At 45.1% G+C, this 24,038-nt stretch overlaps 1 protein-coding gene across 2 annotated transcripts in view; it reads left to right on the plus strand.

The window, feature by feature from the left end:
* LOC139409282 (xenotropic and polytropic retrovirus receptor 1 homolog) overlaps nucleotides 1-24,038 on the plus strand; it is an 83,970-nt gene that overhangs the window by 43,576 nt on the left and 16,356 nt on the right. For both annotated transcript variants that reach the window (XR_011634388.1, XM_071154198.1), the window contains exons 3-9: nucleotides 11,733-11,834; nucleotides 14,314-14,531; nucleotides 15,488-15,637; nucleotides 15,843-15,926; nucleotides 16,638-16,719; nucleotides 16,906-17,093; nucleotides 21,794-21,973. Coding sequence is in view for 1 of the 2 variants with exons in the window: in XM_071154198.1 (XP_071010299.1) it covers nucleotides 11,733-11,834; nucleotides 14,314-14,531; nucleotides 15,488-15,637; nucleotides 15,843-15,926; nucleotides 16,638-16,719; nucleotides 16,906-17,093; nucleotides 21,794-21,973 (1,004 nt within the window). In the remaining variant the exon portion in view is untranslated. The remainder of the gene's footprint in view (nucleotides 1-11,732; nucleotides 11,835-14,313; nucleotides 14,532-15,487; nucleotides 15,638-15,842; nucleotides 15,927-16,637; nucleotides 16,720-16,905; nucleotides 17,094-21,793; nucleotides 21,974-24,038) is intronic.

Here is a 24,038-nt window from a genome sequence, read left to right on the forward strand (position 1 = left end):
TTTAAACAAAGCAATGAATTGCCCTAAGCCTCTGGCTCGGACCCCACAGCTCTGTTGTGCCTCTAGACATTATGAAATATGTGAGCGAAGTGAATCACCAGCCTAGTGATGTGGCTAAATGAACCGGGTCCACTGTGTTCACTGTGACTGTGTTCAGTCTGCATAGCTCAGAGGTTGTCGCTATAGACTTTACAGCAGCAGCATCAACAGTAGCAGTGTTGTTTTCCCTTGAATGCAGAGCTGTGTGAACACCGCCCTTATCCCTTCCACCTGAGTGCACAGCAGTGAGAGCGGTAGAAGGGCGGAGCCATGGAGCCAGGGAAGAAGCCTTCTCTCAGTCTAACCTCCATCGAGGCGGTAAATGAGACATCAAGAGGACAGCCAGCCGGTTCTGATCCTTAGCGCTGCACGTGTCTTAAAGATGGGATGGTTATTAATCTGTCTGGTGAGATGAGACCAGAAACATGGTCTTAATAAGCCCGGCAGACGGTCCCTAATGAGGCTTGGCCATATAGACCTGCCCTCCTAATGCGGTTGTTTATGAGAGAGATCCTCAGATCACACAAAGGAAGACAGGCTAAATGTCTGAACACAGAGGAAATGCATTTCTGAGAGGCAATGAGGTTTTTGGTGTTGTCCTATCCGTCTTGTCCCAGATCTCCACCCCTATTCCCCTCTCTGCCCCAAGGTGATTACCCCATCATAATGCACACAATAATATAATGTAATGGGGGCATTTAAATTAATTACACACCATTAAATGGTCATTAAATAGGAGATGAAGAAATGTTTTGAATAAGTGAATATTTCCGAGGAGCTAAAGTACTGAGATGTGATCCATCTGGGATTGACAGTAGCGTCAGTGTCACTAGAGCTTCTCTATTCAGGTGAATGACTTCTCTTTAACTGGACTCTGATCTCATTACAGACTGGATCTAATCTCAGACGTCAGCCCCTCACTTGCAGGGAAGATATTTCCAAGCGTGCAAACTGCACATCTAGACCATTATCTTGCCCAGTTCAAATTGTAGCTTTCATTTTAGCTACAGTTCAAGTTATTAGACTTTGCCCTCAGTCATCGGCCAGTGAACGTTTACTTTTTATTTTGAATAATTGACAAGATTATCAGGCATTATTCCCTGCATTTGATTTATCATGAAATGTCGTCGGTCCTGATGATAAGAAAATGTAGATGCAGTTTCTCCTCATATAGAAATGTAAGCAGGCTGTTAGCATCAGTAAGAGCTAGCTGTCCTATTTAGGCTGATGGAGGACAGATCAACATTTCTCTCCTCTGTTGTTGTGCCTCAGGAGGACCACAGGCACTGGTGTCTGTGGAGAGTTGGCAAACACTGCCAGGCTCTGGACATCTGCTGGGAGAGAAGACTATTCTCTGATGAGACCTGGCATCCCCCTCTCCCCCAGACTGCTCCTCTCACAGGAACACGTGGAGTCAGAGCTCTGCACCAGGGCATGTGGAGCCATCTTGTCTGGGGTCTGTGCCGGGGTCAGCATGGCGTAGTGTATTGGTCAGCTCAGCTCTCCTGCAGAGAACAGGCATTACCTCACTGCCTCATCCCTCAGCTCTTCATGTTGTGACATTTAAAATGGGATGTGACTGTTTCCCAAGGCAGACCAGGCCACCTGATTTCATGCGGTGCAGTGCTACGTGCTGATGTATGCAGTGACAGTCCTGTTAATTCACAGGCACGGCTACACTGCTCCACAGAGGAGGAGGGAGACATTGTTAATTGTCTAATTATCATGCAAGCATATATCTCTGAAGTAATTGAAAGCACAGTCCTGCTCCTGCCTAATGTTCTAGCTGCGTGGCTCATGTGACTTGGTTGTGTAGCATCCCAGAGCGGATTTAGCTTATTCTGCAGGGTCATGTTTTTCTTTGAAAGATCCTCCTTGAAATAATAGCTTGTCTCTTTGATTGGATTTGTCTCTCCTATTAGTGCTGCGTGACTGTGCATGCTGAGAACAATATGCTTATCTTATTTCCTTTATTGGATCAGTACCAAACTAATAAAAAGCAATGTAATCTGAGATGCCTAACATGATAATGAGAATGTGTTGGCCTATTCGAAATGAAATACAGTACAAAAGCATTTACATATTAATAGCCAGGAATTCCATATTGTAGTTGAAGGACAACACATGCTATGATACAAAACATGTTGTGGTTCAGGTTGAATTATTCCACCAAACAGGATCTGTGTTCTTGATTCATTTCCCCAGTCTTTACATCATTGTGATTTCACTGTCACAGTTGGACACTTGTGGTACTTGTGGGGAATCTCCAACATGTATTTCTATATTTTCCCCAGGTAGATGATTCTGTTTGATATTGTTCTTCAAAGAACTCCCTGTTTATCTCCATCCACACAGCCATCACTACACACTCCATATGTAGCTTGTATTTTCTATGTGTACAACAGTTCTTGAATTTGATTTCAATGGGTATGTATGCAGGTATGCAGAATTGTAATTTAGAGTGACGTAGCCCTTTCCGCTCACAGCCCCTGTCATCCCGTATACGGGTTGAAAATGGCAGATTTTGTCATTGATAAGGGCCTAAATTGGAACGCAGTAGCTGTACAGTAACATGCTATACATGACGTCAGAGGTCAAGTTCTCCGCTTCACAGCGTTGTATGGGTTTTGACTGATAGCCAGTATAAACTTGAGCACTGCGCACGACAAGAAGATGCCCCCATCCCTCCTGCTAATTGGGCTACTTTTTTCACATTTGTTGTTGTCTGAGTGAGGGAAATGCTGCAAATTGAGGGGAGTGGATGTGTTCTGAAAGATGAGACGTTGAGGATGATAATAGCACTTTGATGTAATACAACCAAACCACACACCCGAGTTCAAATGTGCCCTTCACATTTCCATATTTGAGAACTTATGTCATTTACTCTATCAACGTTTATGATCGCTATGTTTGATGTACAGTTACAAGATGACACGTTGTATCCTGGGTTGTCCTGTACTGAATTAGCCTATGTTTATTTAATTGTGAAGACAATTAGCCGTGAAACACACACCTGAATGCACTCAGGACTCCATTATATGTGCATCAAAATGACAATCTGTTTGTCTGAAGTGTCTTTAGAAAGCCTAACACTGTCAAATCGTATTTTAGAACCTAGCTAGCCATGTTGGTAATAGAATAAGCTTTCAAATAATGCCCACCTGACCCAGTTTGCGATTTATAATGGAGCATTTTTAGATTGCGTTAACAACAGCAGTAATTGTGTGATAGTGGGGACGCAGGGCAGTGTTCGAAAGTGTGCTTGCTTCAGTTCCTCAATGGCAAAACTGGCAGAGCTAAAAAATAACCTTAGAGTTGAAGGCTCTTTCTATGTGTCATACAAGTGCATCTCACTCAAACCCTTGCATCAACATTGTAATGTTTAGATTCAGTCTTGTGTCTGGTGAACTGTTGTGTCCTCACCTTGGTCTGATAATTTCTACATAATCTTCAAAGTGTCGTCTTTCAATTGGTACCATGGTCATGCATATGCTTTTTATAGTTCTTCTGTTCGAAACATTTAAATATGGCCCTATCCATACAGGCCAATATACCCACGAGTGTAAGGGGTTAAACTGTTTGAAATATTAATCGAAAAGACTTAACAAACTTTGTGAAAAAACATTTAATTCTCCTTCATCAGTTCCATTCCTTTGCTTAAAAGAGATAGCAGAGTGATAGACAGTAGCCAGTGAGCCCCTCAATCAGCTCTGTTATCAGCCTGACTTTTCCTTCTGCCTGCCTGGGGAGGAGTGGGGGAGAGGAGTTACTCAGGAGGGCCCTGATCTTCAAGGAGCCGCTGCATATGGAGCTGTTAGCAGGCAGGGTGAGGTCTGGGCCAAACATCCTCTGGCTGTGAGCACACGAGATAACACTTCACAGCAGCCAGCTTCTACGAGAGAGAGAGAGAGACAGAGAGAGAGAGAGAGACAGAGAGAGACAGAGAGAGAGAGAGAGAGAGAGAGAGAGAGAGAGAGAGAGAACAACTAGGACATAAGAAAGGGAAATAACTTTAGCAGGAGAGCTTATCAAGTCTAAGAGATGGTCACTTTCTAAAGTAAACCAGTGAGTTGAGATCAACAGACATGCCTAGTTGTTTTCAGTTGTAGCCCACTGCTTCCTCTGCCTCTGACCTCCCATCCTTATGAGGACAGGGGGGACACAGTAAGTGGAGGAGATTTAAAGCCTTGTTAGCTAAATGGAAGAAGTGATTAACATTCCCATCATAGTAAATATGCTTCCTGTGCTGTGGGTTTCTTTATGCCTGGCTGGAGGATTGTGTGGTCTACTTCCTCTGTGGCCTCTGTAACTCCTTCTGACTCTATCCTCCTCCTTCTTCCACAGCTCAACTATTAAACAAGCCCCTTAGTCTAAATGACTCAGTCTCTACTGCATAGAGAGAGGCCCACTGGGTGTGTATGCACTGTGGTGCTTTGAGGGCTATGTATCCAGTGGATTGCCCTAAATGCTGTAACTGTCCGACTGTGTCACAGTGGTGATGGAAACAGTGCAGGGCAGTGGTGAATACAACGGCAGTCATACACACTCAGAATCAGATGGTAATTCAATGTTTCCACTTCAGGAGTCCCCAAAACAATTGCAGGAGCATCTTTAGGTCAAGAGAGAGATACAGCAATGATAAATATGGCATAAATGACCCATGTTGTTAGAAGCATCTTGTTGTCAGACTCTCTTGTTGTCAGACTCTCAATGATTGGTCATTGTCTTGACTTAAAGAGGATGGACAACAGAACTCTGGAAGGTAATTGGGTCAAAGCTATTGTGAAAGTTTTACTATAGTACTATATGGAGGAAAATTGAAGATGTTCTAATGAAAGTATGACAAAATTCCCTTTGGTTTAGGAGCGTTGCTCTAATGCGGTTTGAGGGATGTAGGCTATGTTAAAGGGATACATTAAAACATCCTTATATGGGTGAGAGGAGAGAAGACAATTTGTCTTTAATTCATGGTTTTGACATTCATTCCTATCATGGTGCAGAAATTGCCTGAAAGTACACCAGAGACAACTTATTCTGTATATCAGGCTTTTTTCTTATCCGAAATGTTTTTACTTCACTCAAAAGCTGTTTCAGAACCTTGGACAGCGCTTTCAACTACAGCAAGCGGATGTCCTGATTTGTTTTTGTAACATTCTCAGTGCGTGCACTTCAAAGGAAGGGATAATTTTCAGCTCAATCAACAACTTCCTTTTTTCCTTAAGACATGGCATATATTAACAAAAGCAATAAAAGGCATTCACTACCTCCAGCATAATCTAGTTAGCTGCAGTGTGTTTTATTAAGTAGTGAACTGGTGAATGTTTCAGGATTCATTCTCCCTGTGTGTCTCTTTGTCTCACTGAGCTGGTGTAATATTCCATATTATATCCTTCTCCTGTCTCAGTATCCCTCTTGGTCCCTCAGATCATTTCATATCCCATCTGGTCTTGACTCCTTCCTGCCACTAATGTGTTCAACTGGTGCAATATCTGCAGGCTGCCGGGAATCCAACCTAAACACACACACACACACACACATGCACTAATCAATGCACTGGATAAACAAACACCTCGCTCAAGTTGTAAAGTGGCCTCTTGAAAAGTGATTCCTACCTTACTATTACTACTGTGTTTGACTCAGTTTGAGTTGCTTACTTAGCAAGCAGTTTTCATTTATACTCCTCCTTATTCGGGCTGATAAACCACTCCGGACCTACAGTAGCAGGCTAGCCTAGTTAATGTTCATTCTGAATGGTCTCCTGGCTCCACAAACTGCATGATTGTTATAATGAATTGTGGCTGGAGGGGGGAATGGGAAGAGGAACAAAGCAGACGAGGGAGGAGGGGTTGGGTTGGTGTGGGGGCACTGTCTGCATGGTTTTGCTTCATGGTTATCCTGTATGTCTGGAACAAGAGGATGTAGAATGGAAGCACTGCTCTGTGTGAGTGCACTTTCTCTTTCTCTCCCAAACAAGGCTGGCTTACTCTTCAGATAGGGGGAAACCTGAGAATAACGCAAGCTGAGGCAGCACCCGAGCACTCCCACCCACTCTCTCAGTTCAATACAGGAAGGTGATACGATAAGAAAAGACCCTGTCTAATGTGGGCAGGTCGTAGAGTCCTCACAGCACCCACGATAATAGAGCTTTAAAAAATATATATAGCCACCTCTGGTAAAGTTCCATTCCATTAAAATGATTTAACTCCGGTTGAGTGGAAAGAGATGAGGGAAATTAATTTCATGAATATAGTGGCAGTAACTGCACTTTCAGCTAATGATGATGCCAGAAGGACATGGGTGATAAACAGCAATGAGGTGTCATTACATGGCTTAAATGAGGTGTAAAATGACTGGGGCTGATATAGCTGTGTCTGTGTGAGACTCGGAAAAGGATCCATGTCATGTTCTCTCGCCTGGCTTCACATTCAGGATAATAGGAGATGACGACATCCCTGCTCCCAACATAAAGGGGCACATCACCCCTCTCCTCTGGGCCAGTCATACTCCATGTTCCTGTCACACTCCCAGTGATAAACGCCACAATATGAAGACGTTCAGTAAAAACGGACAGAGAAAAATGGACTATGGGCATAAAATGGAACACCGGTACATCAGCTATGGGTCGAACAACCAGGAATAAAGGCTTCCACTTTACCTGTTGATTAGGCTATATTAGTTAAACAACCCTCTCCTTCGTCTGAAAACTACAGTACTATATCCTGTGACCCACAACACCTCATGTTTCTTTCTGTGTGTGTGTGTGTGTGTGTGTGTGTGTGTGTGTGTGTGTGTGCGTGCGTGCGTGCGTGCAACAAGGGAGGGTTAGAGCCTCTGACATGATGGAGAGCTCATGTTTTCTCATCTCCACTTGGGGGTTTGTGTGAAAGATTTATGTGGAGGCTTGATGGGGTGGATCAGGAGGGGAGATTTGAGTCAGGTCTGGAGAAGTTGCTCGTGCTCCTCATGATTTATTTACACCACAGAAGGGAAAGGGGCTGCCCACCATTATGCAACCTGCAAGGGAATTGTTTTTCTGAGAGAAGACCTTGAAAGAACACAATGTAGGCAGTAAGTTTAATCATTTGTCTTCAGATATAGAACATTTTATTCAGATCCCCTTATTTTTCTCACTTTTGACCTGCATAAAGGTCAAGAGGATATCAAAGGCTGTAGAAATGATTCATGGTTCCTCTCCTATTGTTGTATTGATTTATCATGAGGTAGACTAATATGTTACTGCTTCCACCAGTAACCCAAGGACGTGTCCCCACTGGACTGGGCATCACTGATAACAGCTGAGCAAGAGCTGTCCATATTCCTGAACCTCATCTTACAGGAGCACTGGGAACCAGTGAATGCACATAGGGTTAATTATGGCTTGATAAAGCTGGCTGCTAACAGTTTGTGTAGGTTTAGATCATATTTTTATTAGATTTGTAATTATTGGGACAGTGAAGCATTTTTTATTATTTTGGCTCTATACTTCAAAAGTCTGGATTTGAAATGATACAATTAATATGAGGCTAAAGTGCAGACTGTCCACTTTCATTTGAGGGTATTTTTATCCATATTGGGTGAACCGTTTAGAAATTACAGCACTTTTTGTACATAGTGCATCTCTAATTTTCTCACTCATCATTATTCACGATTAATTCAGGATTATCCATAATCATGGTAGCGTCAACATTCATGTAGAAGTGTTTAGAAACATATTATATTCTTATTTACAATTAAAGTGACTAAAATTACACAATACATTATTTACCATTAATAACTATTGGGCACAAAAACAACCAAAACAAACAGCAAACACATCCAACAAATGTGTAGAGTCACCAGCTTGATGTAGTCATTGCGCATACCCCATCCGCTTCAAGCACCTACAGGAAATGGCCGTGATATGCAGCGCTTGTTAACACATCTTGATCAAACTGAAAGCTTACTTTTTAGACTTACTATACCCAGTACCTACTGAAACAAATACAACTAAGAAACCATGAAGAAAAACAAAAAAATGACTGCTTACCCAGCCTGTCCTCCATGAGACACTCTGTCGTGAGTAAAAGGTTACAAACCTCAGAGCTCCATCATGTCACTATATAGACACAACATCAAGGAGCTCACCTCAAAAGAAAGAGTAGAACCTTGCTCAGTGCTGACAGAGAGGTGAAATACTAATGTCCAACAAACACTATCAAACACAGCACAAGATGAGGTGGCCAGAGTATCCATCTTCACACAGAGCCCCCAGGGACAAAACTATTACTCTCCTAGAAGGCATTTCATCATCATCCTACTGCCTGCACCACACACTTACGCACACACACATATCCACCTAAGCGCTCACTTATCCCTGTAATGTTAGGGCAGATACTGCTGCAGGAAGCCATTTAGTGACGGCTGGTGGAGACAGCTTTGGTGTGGCCCAGCCTGTTTGCTCTCTGTGGCTCTGGGTCTTTGTAGCAGAGTGCTGTTTGGGGCAGTAGTGGGCTGGGCTGGTTCCCTTGAGGGATGTTGAGGGATGTTGGCTGTTAGCTGTGCCACAGTGCCACTCACAGTACCACTCTGAGGATAATGAGCTCAGGGAGAGGCCCTCCAGAACTGCCTGTCAGAGGGACACTGGGGAGGATGGTACCATTGGACTATGAGTGGGCTTGGCTGTCTCCTCACCAGCCAGTGGTGCAATAATGAGGCCCCATACAGTGATGGAGAGAAGACATTGAGTTCAGATAAATACAGACATCTTTGATAAATGGGAATAAACACACTAAATACCGTTTATGATTTCACTCGTTTGAGTATTTTTTTCCTCTGCAATTGAGCTGTTTATTTCTATCCTTTGTTTTTGTTGAAAATAAATTAGCACAGACAGTTTGTACTTTACTCTAACTCTGTGAGCCTAATTATGTAGATTCATGCAGATTTGAGTAAGGTTGAGGTGAAGCAAATGAGGCTAGAGTGTTGGTTATAGAGACGTTTTTGCATCAGAGGCATGGTGAATACTCAATGTGTAGCTGCAGGGACGGGGCTGTTTCAAAGCAGCGCTGCCTCTCGCTCCTTTGTTCTCACACGCCACACATGCTCACGCACACACATGCACACACACACTTCCACACGTGCACAAATACACACAGACACAGTCTCCTGGGGACCAACAGACCTCCTCAGTAGAGCTTCAGCGGGGGGAGATAGGGGTCAGTAGAGCTTCAGCGGGGGGAGATAGGGGTCAGTAGAGCTTCAGCGGGGGGAGATAGGGGTCAGTAGAACTTCAGCGGGGGGGAGATAGGGGTCAGTAGAGTGTCAGCGGGGGGAGATAGGGGTGAGGGGTCAATCCACGGCCCTCTCCCTACCTTTCTCTCCAGGCTTTCATCTCCTCCATTTCCTCTCATAACATAATCTAGGATCATTTCATCCAAAGTCCACAACCCTCTTATTTCGCTTTCTTCTTTGTCATCTGCCTCCTCCCCCAGTTGTTGTCATGTAGACTAGTTCCAGTGTTCTATAACCTCTTCCTTTGGGATCTTGTATTTGACCTGGTTTTGCAGCGGTATTGCAGTGCCCTGTTCTCACAGGCTTGTTCTCTAAACTTATCCCAGTCTGTGCTGGGACGACTGGCAACCAGCCAGACGATATAAAATGGCTAAACTCTCCATGGATATATCCTGCAATGGAATTAGGAAGTGAGGGAGAAATGCTTTCAGAGGCGTAGGCAGAGCGTACTTCCATCCCTCATTCCTCATGCAGATAGCTAGCTGCTGCCTCTCATCCTCCTCTCATCCTCCTCGCCTCCTCCTCTCCTCTATTCCAGACAGGAGGGGATGAGCTGTGTGGGTGTACACTGTAAGGCACTCACACCCTCCTGACCTCCACTTAACACTGGCTATGACCCACTGATGCCAGCTGTGTCTTACAGCACACACGTTCTGATCTCTCTCTCTCTCTCTCTCTCTCACTCACTCACTCACTCACTCACTCACTCACTCACTCACTCACTCACTCACTCACTCACTCACTCACTCACTCACTCACTCAGTGAAGATGATAAGTTGAAGTTCATCTCAGCCCCTGATTATGTTCTGTCTCAGTTCAGAACAGTTGAGCATGGCTGCTGTTGTTTTCTTTTTGTTCATTGATGATGTTGTTTTTGATGTTTAATGAGGACTGCAAGATGCCTCTGTCATGAGGTTAGTCTGAACTGCAGTAAGGGGACACATCTCCCCAGCACTATCAGAGTGAATCATCATATAAAGTCCCTTATGAAGAAGTTTCAACCACTGAACATGATTCAATTCACTAATTATTGATATACAGATGTTTTTCAATTTTTTTTATGTAAATCTGCGCATCGCTTGACTGGCTCACTCACCCCAAGGAACATTTTCACAGCCTTTTACTGAACACACTCACAGTCTCTCCTTGGATTCTCGCTCTGTATGCAGGTGAAAAGAGCAGGAATATTGACAGCCTACACAGCCTTAGGCATCTTTTTGTTATTACTAAGAACCTAATTGAATGCCTCTCCATCTAAAGGTTTCAACTTGCGTTAAAGGGCCATTTCATATGATAGGTTAGCTAACATTTCTATTATAACCCCACTCTTGCACAAACATTTAGCAGAGATAGTGTGATGGATGGTGTGATGTATCCCTGGCTGTGACATTTAGATAGAACATCAATGATGCATCAGTACTGGTGTCAACTAGCAAGTCTGGCCAGGCTAACATTGATAAGAGAGTGATCGTGATGGATAATCATTGAAAAATAATGCATGTTTTAGTAGCAGAGAGAGGATATTAAGATGCACATTCTCTCAGTGTACAGATCCTCTTTGTCTCTGTCTTTCTCAGTCCCAGGAGACGAGGTCTATCTCTTACACTGTGACTCTCTACTCTAAGGATCACAGTCAAATATTGCCAGCTGCTATAGATGGATGGGTTTTGGAACTTGTGGTCACTATAAATAAAATCATTAGAACTACAGCCTGTTGATCCTGTGCTGTGGACCTGTGGTCAGACTTTAAGCTGTGGCTGGGAGAGTGCCCTGTGGCCCTGGTCCTCTTGGCTGCTATTGTCTTTACTGGAACGCCAGTGGGCCAAGCTGGGCTAAGGTTAATGGGGATGGGGTGGGGGGAGCATGGGATGCAGACAGGGGGAGGAGTCCCCCAGGCAACTCATAGGGGTGTTGGGTTACTCTGTGTGCTGGATGAGCAACACCAAGTAAGAAGACAGAAGAGGGAAGGGACAAATTAAATGTGTCCTTATTTAGAACTGTGCCACTGTGCTTGTCCCCAACATTTAATGACCGTCAGAGGAACGAGAGTGGCAGGGGCGTGTTGGTGACTTTTCTGGGGTGAACAGTACACTGTCCATCAAGCCATTTTTAACCGTTTTGTTTCTCTTGGTACCCTGGTCTGAATGAAAGCATTGTTTAAGTGCATTGATGCTTGTTGAAGGAGGATCATCTTGAAAAAGGATGTGAACGTAATCATAAGCCAAACTGATAGGCTACCTGTTTAGCACCAAGCTGTGGTCATATTCATCTAGGTCAATAATTTCCAGATGCATACATTTTGAAAATGTCCATAATGATGTGTGCATTAATTGTTTTTCATTGGTTAAATAATGTTTTTATGTTGAATGTTTTGTTCGAAACGTGACCTTTCTCTCTCTCTGTCTCTTTTTTCCCCTCTCCAGTCACAGATGAAGACACTGTCAAGAGATACTATGCCAAGTTTGAGGAGAAGTTTTTTCAGAATTGTGAGAAGGAGCTTTTGAAGATCAACACATTTTATTCAGGTAGGCTAATTTGATGGAGCAGTGCTGCTATGCTATGCTATGCTATGCTATGCTATGCTATGCTATGCTATGCTATGCAAGTTTGTCTCTCTGACTAAGTTAGACCACCCCTATGATTTTCTGTGAGCATCTGCAGTTTGTCCACTAATAGTTACTTATAATGCCATAATAACTAATGCCTGCAGTGCAATGGGAGTAGCCAGTCATTTCCTTGACCTCTTGCGCATACGGTTGTCATGTTGAGTGATAAGCTTTATTTGGGTGCCAACTACGTGATGTTTTGTAGAACTGTATTTAATGGGTTGATGCTGCCTGGCAACATGGACATTTGATATATTCTGAATCCCATTACCAACGAGTACATACTTTATTGGTAATGGTACGAGTTAGACAGGAAGCCAACAAAATATAGAAAAGGGGCATTCATTAGTGTCTACTTTAATTTGCTTTTCCTTAAAGTCTGAAAGACTTTTAAACTCCCTATTTTTCTTCTCCAATAAACCTCCCCTCCCATCCCCTTCAGAGTTGAGGCTTTGCCAGAAGCTGAAATAAACTCAGACCAGGTTGGACTGCCAAAGAGAACTGGCACTCTGATCAACATCCTGTTGCTACTCGTTTTTATCTTCCCTGAAAACAAGGATTTCCCATCACTGTTGCTCAATAAGCACATCCAGCAGACTGAGTCTGAGTATTTTATTTATTTTATCTTCAATTAACTAGGCAGTTCAGTTAAGAACAAATTCTAATTTTCAATGACGGCCTAGGTGGGTTATCACCCAATGACGGTGTGTTAACTGCCTTGTTCAGGGGCAGAACGACAGATTTTTACCTTGTCAGCTCGGGGATTCAATCTTGCAACCTTTTGGTTACTAGTCCAACGCTTTAACCACTAGGCTACCTGCTGCCCCACATCAAGGCTAGACATCTGGCTTTACTAGAATAAATCTGTCTCAATTCAGATTATAAGGAAATCTATAGTAAATGTTGTTTTTAGCAGAGTTAGGTCTTCTTGGCTGTCTTGTAGCCCAGCCACAGTCAGTCACTTCACTCTCGGACTCCAGACTGCAGCGTCATAATCTCTCATTTTCTACGCCTGGATGTGTTGTATATCCGTCTAGCCGGATGTTGGGATGAAACAAGCAATTACTGAATCTTGTTGGACAGACATCGTTATCTCCCTCTTTTCATGTCTTGTTCAAGGTGTGAGCTTTACATAAGAGAGTCGTCGCCTCCGCAGAGAGCTGTAGCAAGCAGCTTCCCTCTTCTGAAAGGGGTCATCGACCCCCTTAAGTTAACCTGGAGCAGTACATTTAACTATATGCCAGTGAGAAAAACCAAGGCACAACACAGTCTCTGTTAAACGCTGTCACAATATCTAAAATATTTGTATGTATCCTCAGATATAGACTCCAGAGACAATATTTTACCTGTGGCTGATCCTGGCAAAGCTCAGACGTTAAGGCTTATTTTAGTCTATTCAGCCTGCATACCATTCTGACACCTTTGTCTGTACACACAAATCTACCCAGGCTTCATTTCTTCCAATTTAGGTAAAGTGTGTGAGTCTTGACTTTCTCACGCCTCATGTTAAGTCATGACTTGATCCATGCAGAGCGGCAGATAGAGACCCTCTGGACAGGGTAGACAGTGTCAGTGACATAATCTACTGTTATCCTGTGAGGGATTACTCTAATTTTAGCCATCAAAAGAGCAGGCATTCCTGTGAGTCGGGCACTGTGAAATTCAGAGGCTGTGTTTGCAACTGAGTGTTAAAGTAACCAATTAACCCACTGCACCTAACGTAACACCCCTGTCTTCACTGATTGACCGTGGGGAACATGAAACGGTGCTTCGTCAATGTCACAAACACATGCAGGCAGGGCCTCTCTGCCCTGCCGTTGACCAGGCGGTCTAGTTGTGAATCAGGACTGAAGAGGTCTATTGCAGAACCCTCTCTCCAGCCTTGGCCTATGAATAGGATGTGGTGGGGTGCAGAGTGCAGACACAGGCGGAGGTGACAGTGGAGGATATGTGCCAAAGCCGGGCTCGAGGAGTTCAGTCCTGGAATGTGTTCGTGGGACTGGGATGGGGAGGCTGGGGGAGAATGAGGGCCATGTTCCAGATCTACTCAGGTTCCCCCCTGCCCTGCTGCTGTCTCTCTCAGGAGGGAAATGAACCCTGTCATGACCCTGGTAATGGGCCTGCCGAGGGCTGCATTTACACGTCTGCAGAACCTAATACTCCTCTTTTCACTTCCCCGTAATGGAGAGGAGGGCAGGGAGAAGTGTGTTTACCTCTGGCTGCACTGCAGGGCTGTTAATGCAAGCTAATGTTTCTGACAGTCTCAGTGCAGTAGAAGTTACTCTCAAAACCACTAGAAATTTCCACGAGACATCAGCAGAGTGAAATCAGATCTGTCTTTGTCATACTGACACTGTTGCTCACTCGGTTGTTCTCCATATCTCCTTCCCTTCTGCAGAGAAACTTGCGGAAGCCCAGAGGCGTTTTGCCACCCTGCAGAATGAGCTGCAGTCGTCTCTGGATGCGCAGCGTGAGAGCAATGCGCCAGGTCTGCGGAAACGCAAGACGGTGTTCCACCTGTCCCAGGAGGAGCGCTGCAAACACCGCAACATCAAGGACCTACAGCTGGCCTTCTCCGAGTTCTACCTCAGCCTCATCCTACTGCAGAACTACCAGGTTGGTACCCTAAACCCTACACACCACCCCTAGGTACTTCCTCATTCTACTGCAGAACTACCAGGTTGGTACCCTAAACCCTACACACCACCCCTAGGTACTTCCTCATCCTACTGCAGAACTACCAGGTTGGTACCCTAAACCCTACACACCACCCCTAGGTACTTCCTCATCCTACTGCAGAAATACCAGGTTGGTACCCTAAACCCTACACACCACCCCTAGGTACTTCCTCATCCTACTGCAGAACTACCAGGTTGGTACCCTAAACCCTACACACCACCCCTAGGTACTTCCTCATCCTACTGCAGAACTACCAGGTTGGTACCCTAAACCCTACACACCACCCCTAGGTACTTCCTCATCCTACTGCAGAACTACCAGGTTGGTACCCTAAACCCTACACACCACCCCTAGGTACTTCCTCATCCTACTGCAGAAATACCAGGTTGGTACCCTAAACCCTACACACCACCCCTAGGTACTTCCTCATCCTACTGCAGAACTACCAGGTTGGTACCCTAAACCCTACACACCACCCCTAGGTACTTCCTCATCCTACTGCAGAACTACCAGGTTGGTACCCTAAATCCTACACACCACCCCTAGGTACTTCCTCATCCTACTGCAGAACTACCAAGTTGGTAACCTTAACCCTAAACCCTACACACTACTCCTAGATACTACCTCAGTCTCATCCTGATGCTGAACTACCAGGTGAAACAGTCAGCCTATCTACACTCTCTCATCTTTCTGTTTGATGCTGCAATCAGCATCAAATGTCTCTCTTCATCTTACTACCTCTCCATCCACCTCTCTCTAGTGGTGTGACTATTTCTTCTCTGTTCCTCTCTTTATCTCAGCAGTTCAGTTTTTCTCAACCGTTTAGTCTCCTTCTCCCTCTCTGCGTCTCTTGCTCAGTTCAGACTTAACCCAACGATTTGTCTTTCTCCCAGAATCTGAACTTCACAGGCTTCCGTAAGATCCTGAAGAAGCATGATAAGATCCTGGAGACTCCCCGTGGGGCTGACTGGCGCGTGGCCCACGTGGAGGTGGCCCCCTTCTACACCTGTAAGAAGATCACCCAGCTCATTTCTGAGACTGAGGTAAGTATGGAACAGAAGCACCTGGCTGTGGAGGTCAAAGCATTGTTTAGGTTGATATTCATTCTCCATCATCTGTTTTAACCACAAAATTGCTAATTCTGGCAAAATCGGATCCCGGCCTTTGACTTTTGCTCTTTAATATGTTGTATTGGATTTGAACTTGTTCCTGGATGAACAGTAGTGACGTGTGTGTTGTGTTTGTCAGGCTGTGGTGACCACAGAGCTGGAGGGAGGGGACCGTCAGAAGGCAATGAAGAGGCTGAGAGTCCCTCCACTGGGGGCAGCACAGGTGAGAGAGACTGACACCACAGGTTTACTAGAGGGTGTATGTTAGTTAGTGTACAATTAACCAATTAGATCATTCCCGCCATAATTCCCTGCCAGCGCCAGGATCTCATCAACATAAACGTTGTATGGTAGAGTGACACACTTCCCGCTCTTCATCTCCTTCCTGCTGTGTGTGTATACAGTAAAGGTATGTGACACACACACCCTATTCATCCCCACAGTATTGATCCTGTAAGAGGCTCTCCATACTAGACTGGAGAAAGAGCTTTTCCACAGGGGAGGAGAGAGAGAGAGAGGGCTTCACATCCCCTGTCACATATCCTTCATATTTATAGTTGTATTGATATCAATGCCATGTCCACCATGAATTATGCCAGATCCAAATGGCTTGTCCAGACTACCGTGGGAACATTTATATGAAATGTATTTTTAGCACGTACAAAAGTACTTGACGATAACACATGTTAATGTAAGGACACTTCCTATAAGGTGCATTGAACAAGGAACAGGTGAACTGGATTCTGTGAATGGCTTCAGCTTCCCTGGATAGGTGTGTCTATCTGTCAAGCTAAATTAATTAGTAACTGCCTAGTGTGGATCTGCAGCTGTGTGCCTGACAACATTACAGTAGAGCAGACAAGACTGGCAGTCACACAGGCCTAGTAACTGGTAATTGCTCATCTCTGTCATTCTCTGCTTTTCCTTCCTGCAGCCTGCTCTAGCCTGGACTACCTTCCGCGTTGGCCTCTACTGTGGGGTCTTCATCGTCCTCTCTATCTCCTTCATCCTCAGTGGTACATTCACACACAACCATGCTAATAAGGCCTTTTTACTTGGGGATTAACAGATACACAGGAAATGGGGCTTGCCATTAGTGGGGAGCTCAAGTTAGTAGTGCATACTGTATTTTATGACAAGACTGTAGCCTCAGATATTTTGATGGAGAATTAGATTATTTAATTGCTATTATTATTTTGCAGGTGCTGTACTCATCCGGTATGAGAACGTGTGGCCTCTGGTGCGTATCTACCGTGGTGGCTTCCTGCTAATCGAGTTCCTCTTCCTGTTGGGCATTAACACGTACGGCTGGCGCCAGGCGGGGGTCAACCATGTGCTCATCTTTGAGCTGAACCCTCGCAGCAACCTCTCCCACCAGCACCTGTTTGAGGTAAGGGAGAGGGGAGAACCAGGGGGTACAAAAGGACAATAACAAGAATCAAGCCAGACAGTACACTGAGACAAATACTGGTAATAATGGAGAGAACAAATTATATTGTGTGACCACAACGGAGAGAATTATATTGTTTGACCACCATAGAGAGAATGATATTGTTTGACCACCACAGAGAGAATAATTGTGTGTGACCACCACAGAGAGAATGATCTGGTGTGACCACAACGGAGAGAATGATATTGTTTGACCACCATAGAGAGAATGATATTGTTTGACCACCACAGAGAGAATGATTGTGTGTGACCACCACAGAGAGAATGATCTGGTGTGACCACCAGAGAGAGAATGATCTGGTGTGACCACCAGAGAGAGAATGATCTGGTGTGGCCACCAGAGAGAGAGAATGATCTGGTGTGACCACCACAGAGAGAATGATCTGGTGTGACCACCACAGAGAGAATGATCTGGTGTGACCACCACAGAGACAATGATCTGGTGTGACCACCACAGAGAGAATGATCTGGTGTGACCACCACAGAGAGAATGATCTGGTGTGACCACCACAGAGAGAATGGTATTGTTTGACCACGAGAGACAGAATGAGCTGGTGTGACCACCACAGAGAGAATGGTCTAGTGTGACCATCACAGAGAGAATGATTTGATGTGACCACCACAGAGAGAATGATTGTGTGTGACCACCACAGAGAGAATGATCTGGTGTGACCACCACAGAGAGAAAGATCTGGTGTGATCACAACGGAGAGAATGATATTGTTTGACCACCATATGATATTGTTTGATGATATTGTTTGACCACCACAGAGAGAATAATTGTGAATGATACGCCACCCGCGCCACCCGGGAGGCCCTAGAATGATATTGTTTGACCACCAGAGAGAGAATGAGCTGGTGTGACCACCAGAAAGAGAATGATCTGGTGTGACCGCCACAGAGAGAATGATCTGGTGTGACCACCACAGAGAGAATGATCTGGTGTGACCACCACAGAGAGAATGATCTGGTGTGACCGCCACAGAGAGAGAATGATCTAGTGTGACCACCACAGAGAGAGAATGATCTAGTGTGACCACCAGAGAGAGAATGATCTGGTGTGACCACCACAGAGAGAATGATCTGGTGTGACCACCACAGAGAGAATGATCTGGTGTGACCGCCACAGAGAGAATGATATTGTTTGACCACCACAATATTGTTTATTTATTTTTATATATTTTTTTTAATTTTACCCCTTTTTCTCCCCAATTTCGTGGTATCCAATTGTTGTAGTAGCTACTATCTTGTCTCATCGCTACAACTCGCGTACGGGCTCGGGAGAGACGAAGGCTGAAAGTGATGCGTCCTCCGATACACAACCCAACCAAGCCGCACTGCTTCTTAACACAGCGCGCATCCAACCCTGAAGCCAGCCGCACCAATGCGTCGGAGGAAACACCGTGCACCTGGCCACCTTGGTTAGCGCACACTGCGCCCAGCCCGCCACAGGAGTCGCTGGTGCGCGATGAGACAAGGACACCCCTACCGACCAAGCCCTCCCTAACCCGGGCGACGCTAGGCCAATTGTGCATCGCCCCTCGGACCTCCCGGTCGCGGCCGGTTACGACAGAGCCTGGGCGCGAACCCAGGGATGGCACAGCTGGCGCTGCAGTACAGCGCCCTTAACCACTGCGCCACCCGGGAGGCCCTAGAATGATATTGTTTGACCACCAGAGAGAGAATGAGCTGGTGTGACCACCAGAAAGAGAATGATCTGGTGTGACCGCCACAGAGAGAATGATCTGGTGTGACCACCACAGAGAGAATGATCTGGTGTGACCACCACAGAGAGAATGATCTGGTGTGACCGCCACAGAGAGAATGATATTGTTTGACCACCACAAGAGAATGATATTGTTTGACCACCACAGAGAGAATGATCTTGTGTGACCACCAGAGAGAGAATGATCTTGTGTGACCGCCACAGAGAGAATGATCTGGTGTGACCACCACAGAGAGAATGATCTGGTGTGACCACCACAGAGAGAATGATCTGGTGTGACCGCCACAGAGAGAGAATGATCTAGTGTGACCACCACAGAGAGAGAATGATCTAGTGTGACCACCAGAGAGAGAATGATCTGGTGTGACCACCACAGAGAGAATGATCTGGTGTGACCACCACAGAGAGAATGATCTGGTGTGACCGCCACAGAGAGAATGATATTGTTTGACCACCACAAGAGAATGATATTGTTTGACCACCACAGAGAGAATGATCTTGTGTGACCACCAGAGAGAGAATGATCTTGTGTGACCACCAGAGAGAGAATGATCTTGTGTGACCACCACAGAGAGAATGATCTTGTGTGACCACCACAGAGAGAATGATTGTGTGTGACCACCACAGAGAGAATGATATTGTGTGACCACCAGAGAGAGAATGATCTGGTGTGACAACCACAGAGAGAATGATCGTGTGTGACCACCACAGAGAGAATGATCTGGTGTGACCACCACAGAGAGAATGATCGTGTGTGACCACCACAGAGAGAATGATCGTGTGTGACCACCACAGAGAGAATGATCGTGTGTGACCACCACAGAGAGAATGATCTGGTGCGACCACCAGAGAGAGAATGATCTGGTGTGACCACCACAGAGAGAATGATCGTGTGTGACCACCACAGAGAGAATGATCGTGTGTGACCACCACAGAGAGAATGATCTAGTGTGACCACCACAGAGAGAATGATCTGGTGTGACCACCACAAAGAGAATGATCTGGTGTGACCACCACAGAGAGAATGATCGTGTGTGATCATCACAGAGAGAATGATCGTGTGTGACCACCACAGAGAGAATGATCTGGTGTGACCACCACAGAGAGAATGATCTGGTGTGACCACCACAGAGAGAATGATCTGGTGTGACCACCAGAGAGAGAATGATATTGTTTGACCACCACAGAGAGAATGATATTGTTTGACCACCAGAGACAGAATTATATTGTTTGACCACCAGAGAGAGAATGAGCTGGTGTGACCACCAGAGAGAGAATGATCTGGTGTGACCGCCACAGAGAGAATGTACTGGTGTGACCGCCACAGAGAGAATGATCTGGTGTGACCACCACAGAGAGAATGATCTGGTGTGACCACCACGGAGAGAATGATATTGTTTGACCACCACAGAGAGAATGGTATTGTTTGACCACCTCAGAGAGAATGATCTGGTGTGACCACCAGAGAGAGAATGATCTGGTGTTACCACCACATAGAGAATGATTGTGTGTGACCACCACAGAGAGAATGATATTGTGTTACCACCAGAGAGAGAATGATCTGGTGTGACCACCAGAGAGAGAATGATCTTGTGTGACCACCAGAGAGAGAGAATGATCTAGTGTGACCACCAGAGAGAGAGAATGATCTAGTGTGACCACCAAAAAGAGAATGATCTAGTGTGACCACCACAGAGAGAGAATGATCTAGTGTGACCACCAGAGCGAGAGAATGATCTAGTGTGACCACCACAGAGAGAATGATCTGGTGCGACCACCAGAGAGAGAATATCTTGTGTGACCACCACAGAGAGAATGATCTGGTGCGACCACCAGAGAGAGAATGATCTAGTGTGACCACCAGAGAGAGAGAATGATCTAGTGTGACCACCAAAAAGAGAATGATCTAGTGTGACCACCACAGAGAGAGAATGATCTAGTGTGACCACCAGAGCGAGAGAATGATCTAGTGTGACCACCACAGAGAGAATGATCTGGTGCGACCACCAGAGAGAGAATATCTTGTGTGACCACCACAGAGAGAATGATCTGGTGCGACCACCAGAGAGAGAATGATCTGGTGTGACCACCACAGAGAGAATGATCTGGTGTGACCACCACAGAGAGAATGATCTGGTGTGACCACCACAGAGAGAATGATCTAGTGTGACCACCACAGAGAGAGAATGATCTAGTGTGACCACCACAGAGAGAGAATGATCTAGTGTGACCACCACAGAGAGAGAATGATCTAGTGTGACCACCAGAGAGAGAGAATGATCTAGTGTGACCACCAGAGAGAGAGAATGATCTAGTGTGACCACCAGAGAGAGAATGATCTAGTGTGACCACCAAAAAGAGAATGATATAGTGTGACCACCACAGAGAGAGAATGATCTAGTGTGACCACCAGAGAGAGAGAATGATCTAGTGTGACCACCAGAGGGAGAATGATCTAGTGTGACCACCAGAGAGAGAGAATGATCTAGTGTGACCACCAGAGAGAGAGAATGATCTAGTGTGACCACCAGAGAGAGAGAATGATCTAGTGTGACCACCAAAACGAGAATGATATAGTGTGACCACCACAGAGAGAGAATGATCTAGTGTGACCACCAAAAAGAGAATGATATAGTGTGACCACCACAGAGAGAGAATGATCTAGTGTGACCACCAGAGAGAGAGAATGATCTAGTGTGACCACCAGAGGGAGAATGATCTAGTGTGACCACCAGAGGGAGAATGTGCTGAATAAGGGAAATTAAACATTTCAACAATAATACTAATCTGAAGACATGCACTATGTTTTTTTCTGATCATATTACCAAGGACAAATTATATGAAGTGTTATAAAGGTAGTTGAATAAAAAATCTATTGCGTGTTTGATGGCTTTATCTATTGAATTATTCCCTAGATTGCAGGGTTCCTGGGGGTGCTGTGGTGTATGAGCATCCTGTCCTGTCTGTACTCTGAGTACACCATGCTGCCCATGCAGGTCAACCCCCTCATCCTCTACGGCTTCATGCTCCTCTTCCTCATCAACCCCTTCAAGACTGGCTACTACAAGTCCCGCTTCTGGCTGCTCAAACTGCTGGTGAGCTCCTTCTCCACTGGGACTACTGTATTATAATGACGCAATGATATCAGTACAATGAAACCCGACTCAACTGGTGTTTGTTTGTACAACACTGTATTTGATATCTTTCTCCTACTGTATTGTGTTTTGTTGTATTCAGCTTGTCTTTGACTTGTCTGATGTTTGCTGGCTAGGGGGATGGGGATGGGAGGTAGGAGGATTCAGTGTGTGTGTGAGACAGAGGCCAGTGGGGTGAGGGATAATAGAATGCAGGCGGGTCCCTGGGGATGTGGCGGCTGTGACTGTGCAATCATTACAGGGATGGATCCATCAGTATGCTGCTCCTCCAATCCTCCCCATCCCTTAGTTACCCAGCCCTCCGAGCCATTCCACAGCCCTCTCCAGCTTTGATTGGGCTCCATTGGGGCCTGTGCAGCATCCTAGAGAGCCACACACCCACACTGAACACAGGAACTAACCTGAGGACAAACACATAATGAGAGAACAAATCGAGACAGATTGCCTGGTGTGTTTGTTTACACAATGAATACATTTTGAGGAAGGTTTATCTTCTGAATGTCTATAATTTATGTGTATGGAGATGGTGTGGAGATCAATAATGGCATATATTGCCAGGTAGAAATCTTTCATTAACTCACATACATAACAGGATGAATCAATACTGTTTGACATTTGCAACTGAAACAATCTGGGACTCGGTCAGGCTGCGTAGTGAGGCTGTGTAGCACCCTGGAGGCAAGAGGGGGAGAGTATCATTCCCATTCACCCACAGTCTCATTCGCAGACCCGTGATAACATGATCCAGTCCCAACAGAAACCATACCCAAAGCACTAGTAAACCCAATCATATTAGGCTATATTAAATCAGACTTCTCCAGGGGCACGGCCATGCAGTTGATCCTGTGCTGCTCCCAGACCGTCATGTTTGTGCATGTGTGGAGTGTCGGATTGACTACTGTGTCAGCAAAAATATAATTTCTCTGCAAATCAAGTCTTATCTTATCCCTCTCTATCTTCAAGCATCAGCTGTCTGAGCATCTTACCGATCACTGTATCTGTACACAGCAATCTGTAAATAGCACACCCAACTACCTCATCCCCATATTATTACTTACCCTCTTGCTCTTTTGCACCCCAGTATCTCTACTTGCACATCATCATCTGCACATCTATCACTCCAGTATTAATGCTAAATTGTAATTATTTCACCTCTAGGGCCTATTTATGGCCTACCTCCCTACTCTTCTACATTTGCACACACTGTACATAGATTTTTCTATTTTTCTTTTATTTTGTGTTATTGACTGTACGTTTGTTTATGTGTAACTCTGTGTTGTTGTTTTTGTCACATTGTTTTGCTTTGCTTTATCTTGGCCAGGTCGCAGTTGTAAATGAGAAGTTGTCCTCTACTGGCCTACCTGGTTAAATAAAGGTGTAATAAAATAGAAAAAAATATGGTCTATTACTTCACCAGCCATTCACAGAATGTGAGCCCATATATACCTACCTAAGCAGTACCTCTCAGTGAGGGGCAAACTATTGCTGGTGTGGCAATAGCTTTGTTAAATGAGTGACAGGTTGACACAATCCAGCTAGAGCCTCATTAGGCTTTCCATAGGTATCCAGCAGTCCATTTACTGTAGGGAGATACTAGGACTGCTGGCTGTTGCAGAGCTCATGACCTCAACATGTCCCAGCTCATTTGGAGAGTAGCTTCCTGTTCTGCTCTGCCCTCTCGTCTTCCACTACACTAATTAAGCAACAAGGCCCGAGGGGGTGTGGTATATAGCCAATATACCACGGCTAAGGGCTGTTCATATGCACAACACAGAGTGCCTGGATACAGTCCTTAACGTGGTATATTGGCAATATACCACAAACCCCTAAGGTGCCTTATTGATATTATAAACTGGTTACCAACATAATAATAGCAGTAAAAATAAATGTTTTGTCATACTCGTGGTATACGGTCTGATATACCACGGCTGTGAGCCAATTTGCATTCAGGGATCGATCCACCCAGTTTATAATACCCTATACATTACAGCCTCATTTGCTGCAT

Source organism: Oncorhynchus clarkii, chromosome 5 (genome assembly GCF_045791955.1).
Source record: "Oncorhynchus clarkii lewisi isolate Uvic-CL-2024 chromosome 5, UVic_Ocla_1.0, whole genome shotgun sequence".
Classification (NCBI taxonomy): Eukaryota; Metazoa; Chordata; class Actinopteri; order Salmoniformes; family Salmonidae; genus Oncorhynchus; species Oncorhynchus clarkii.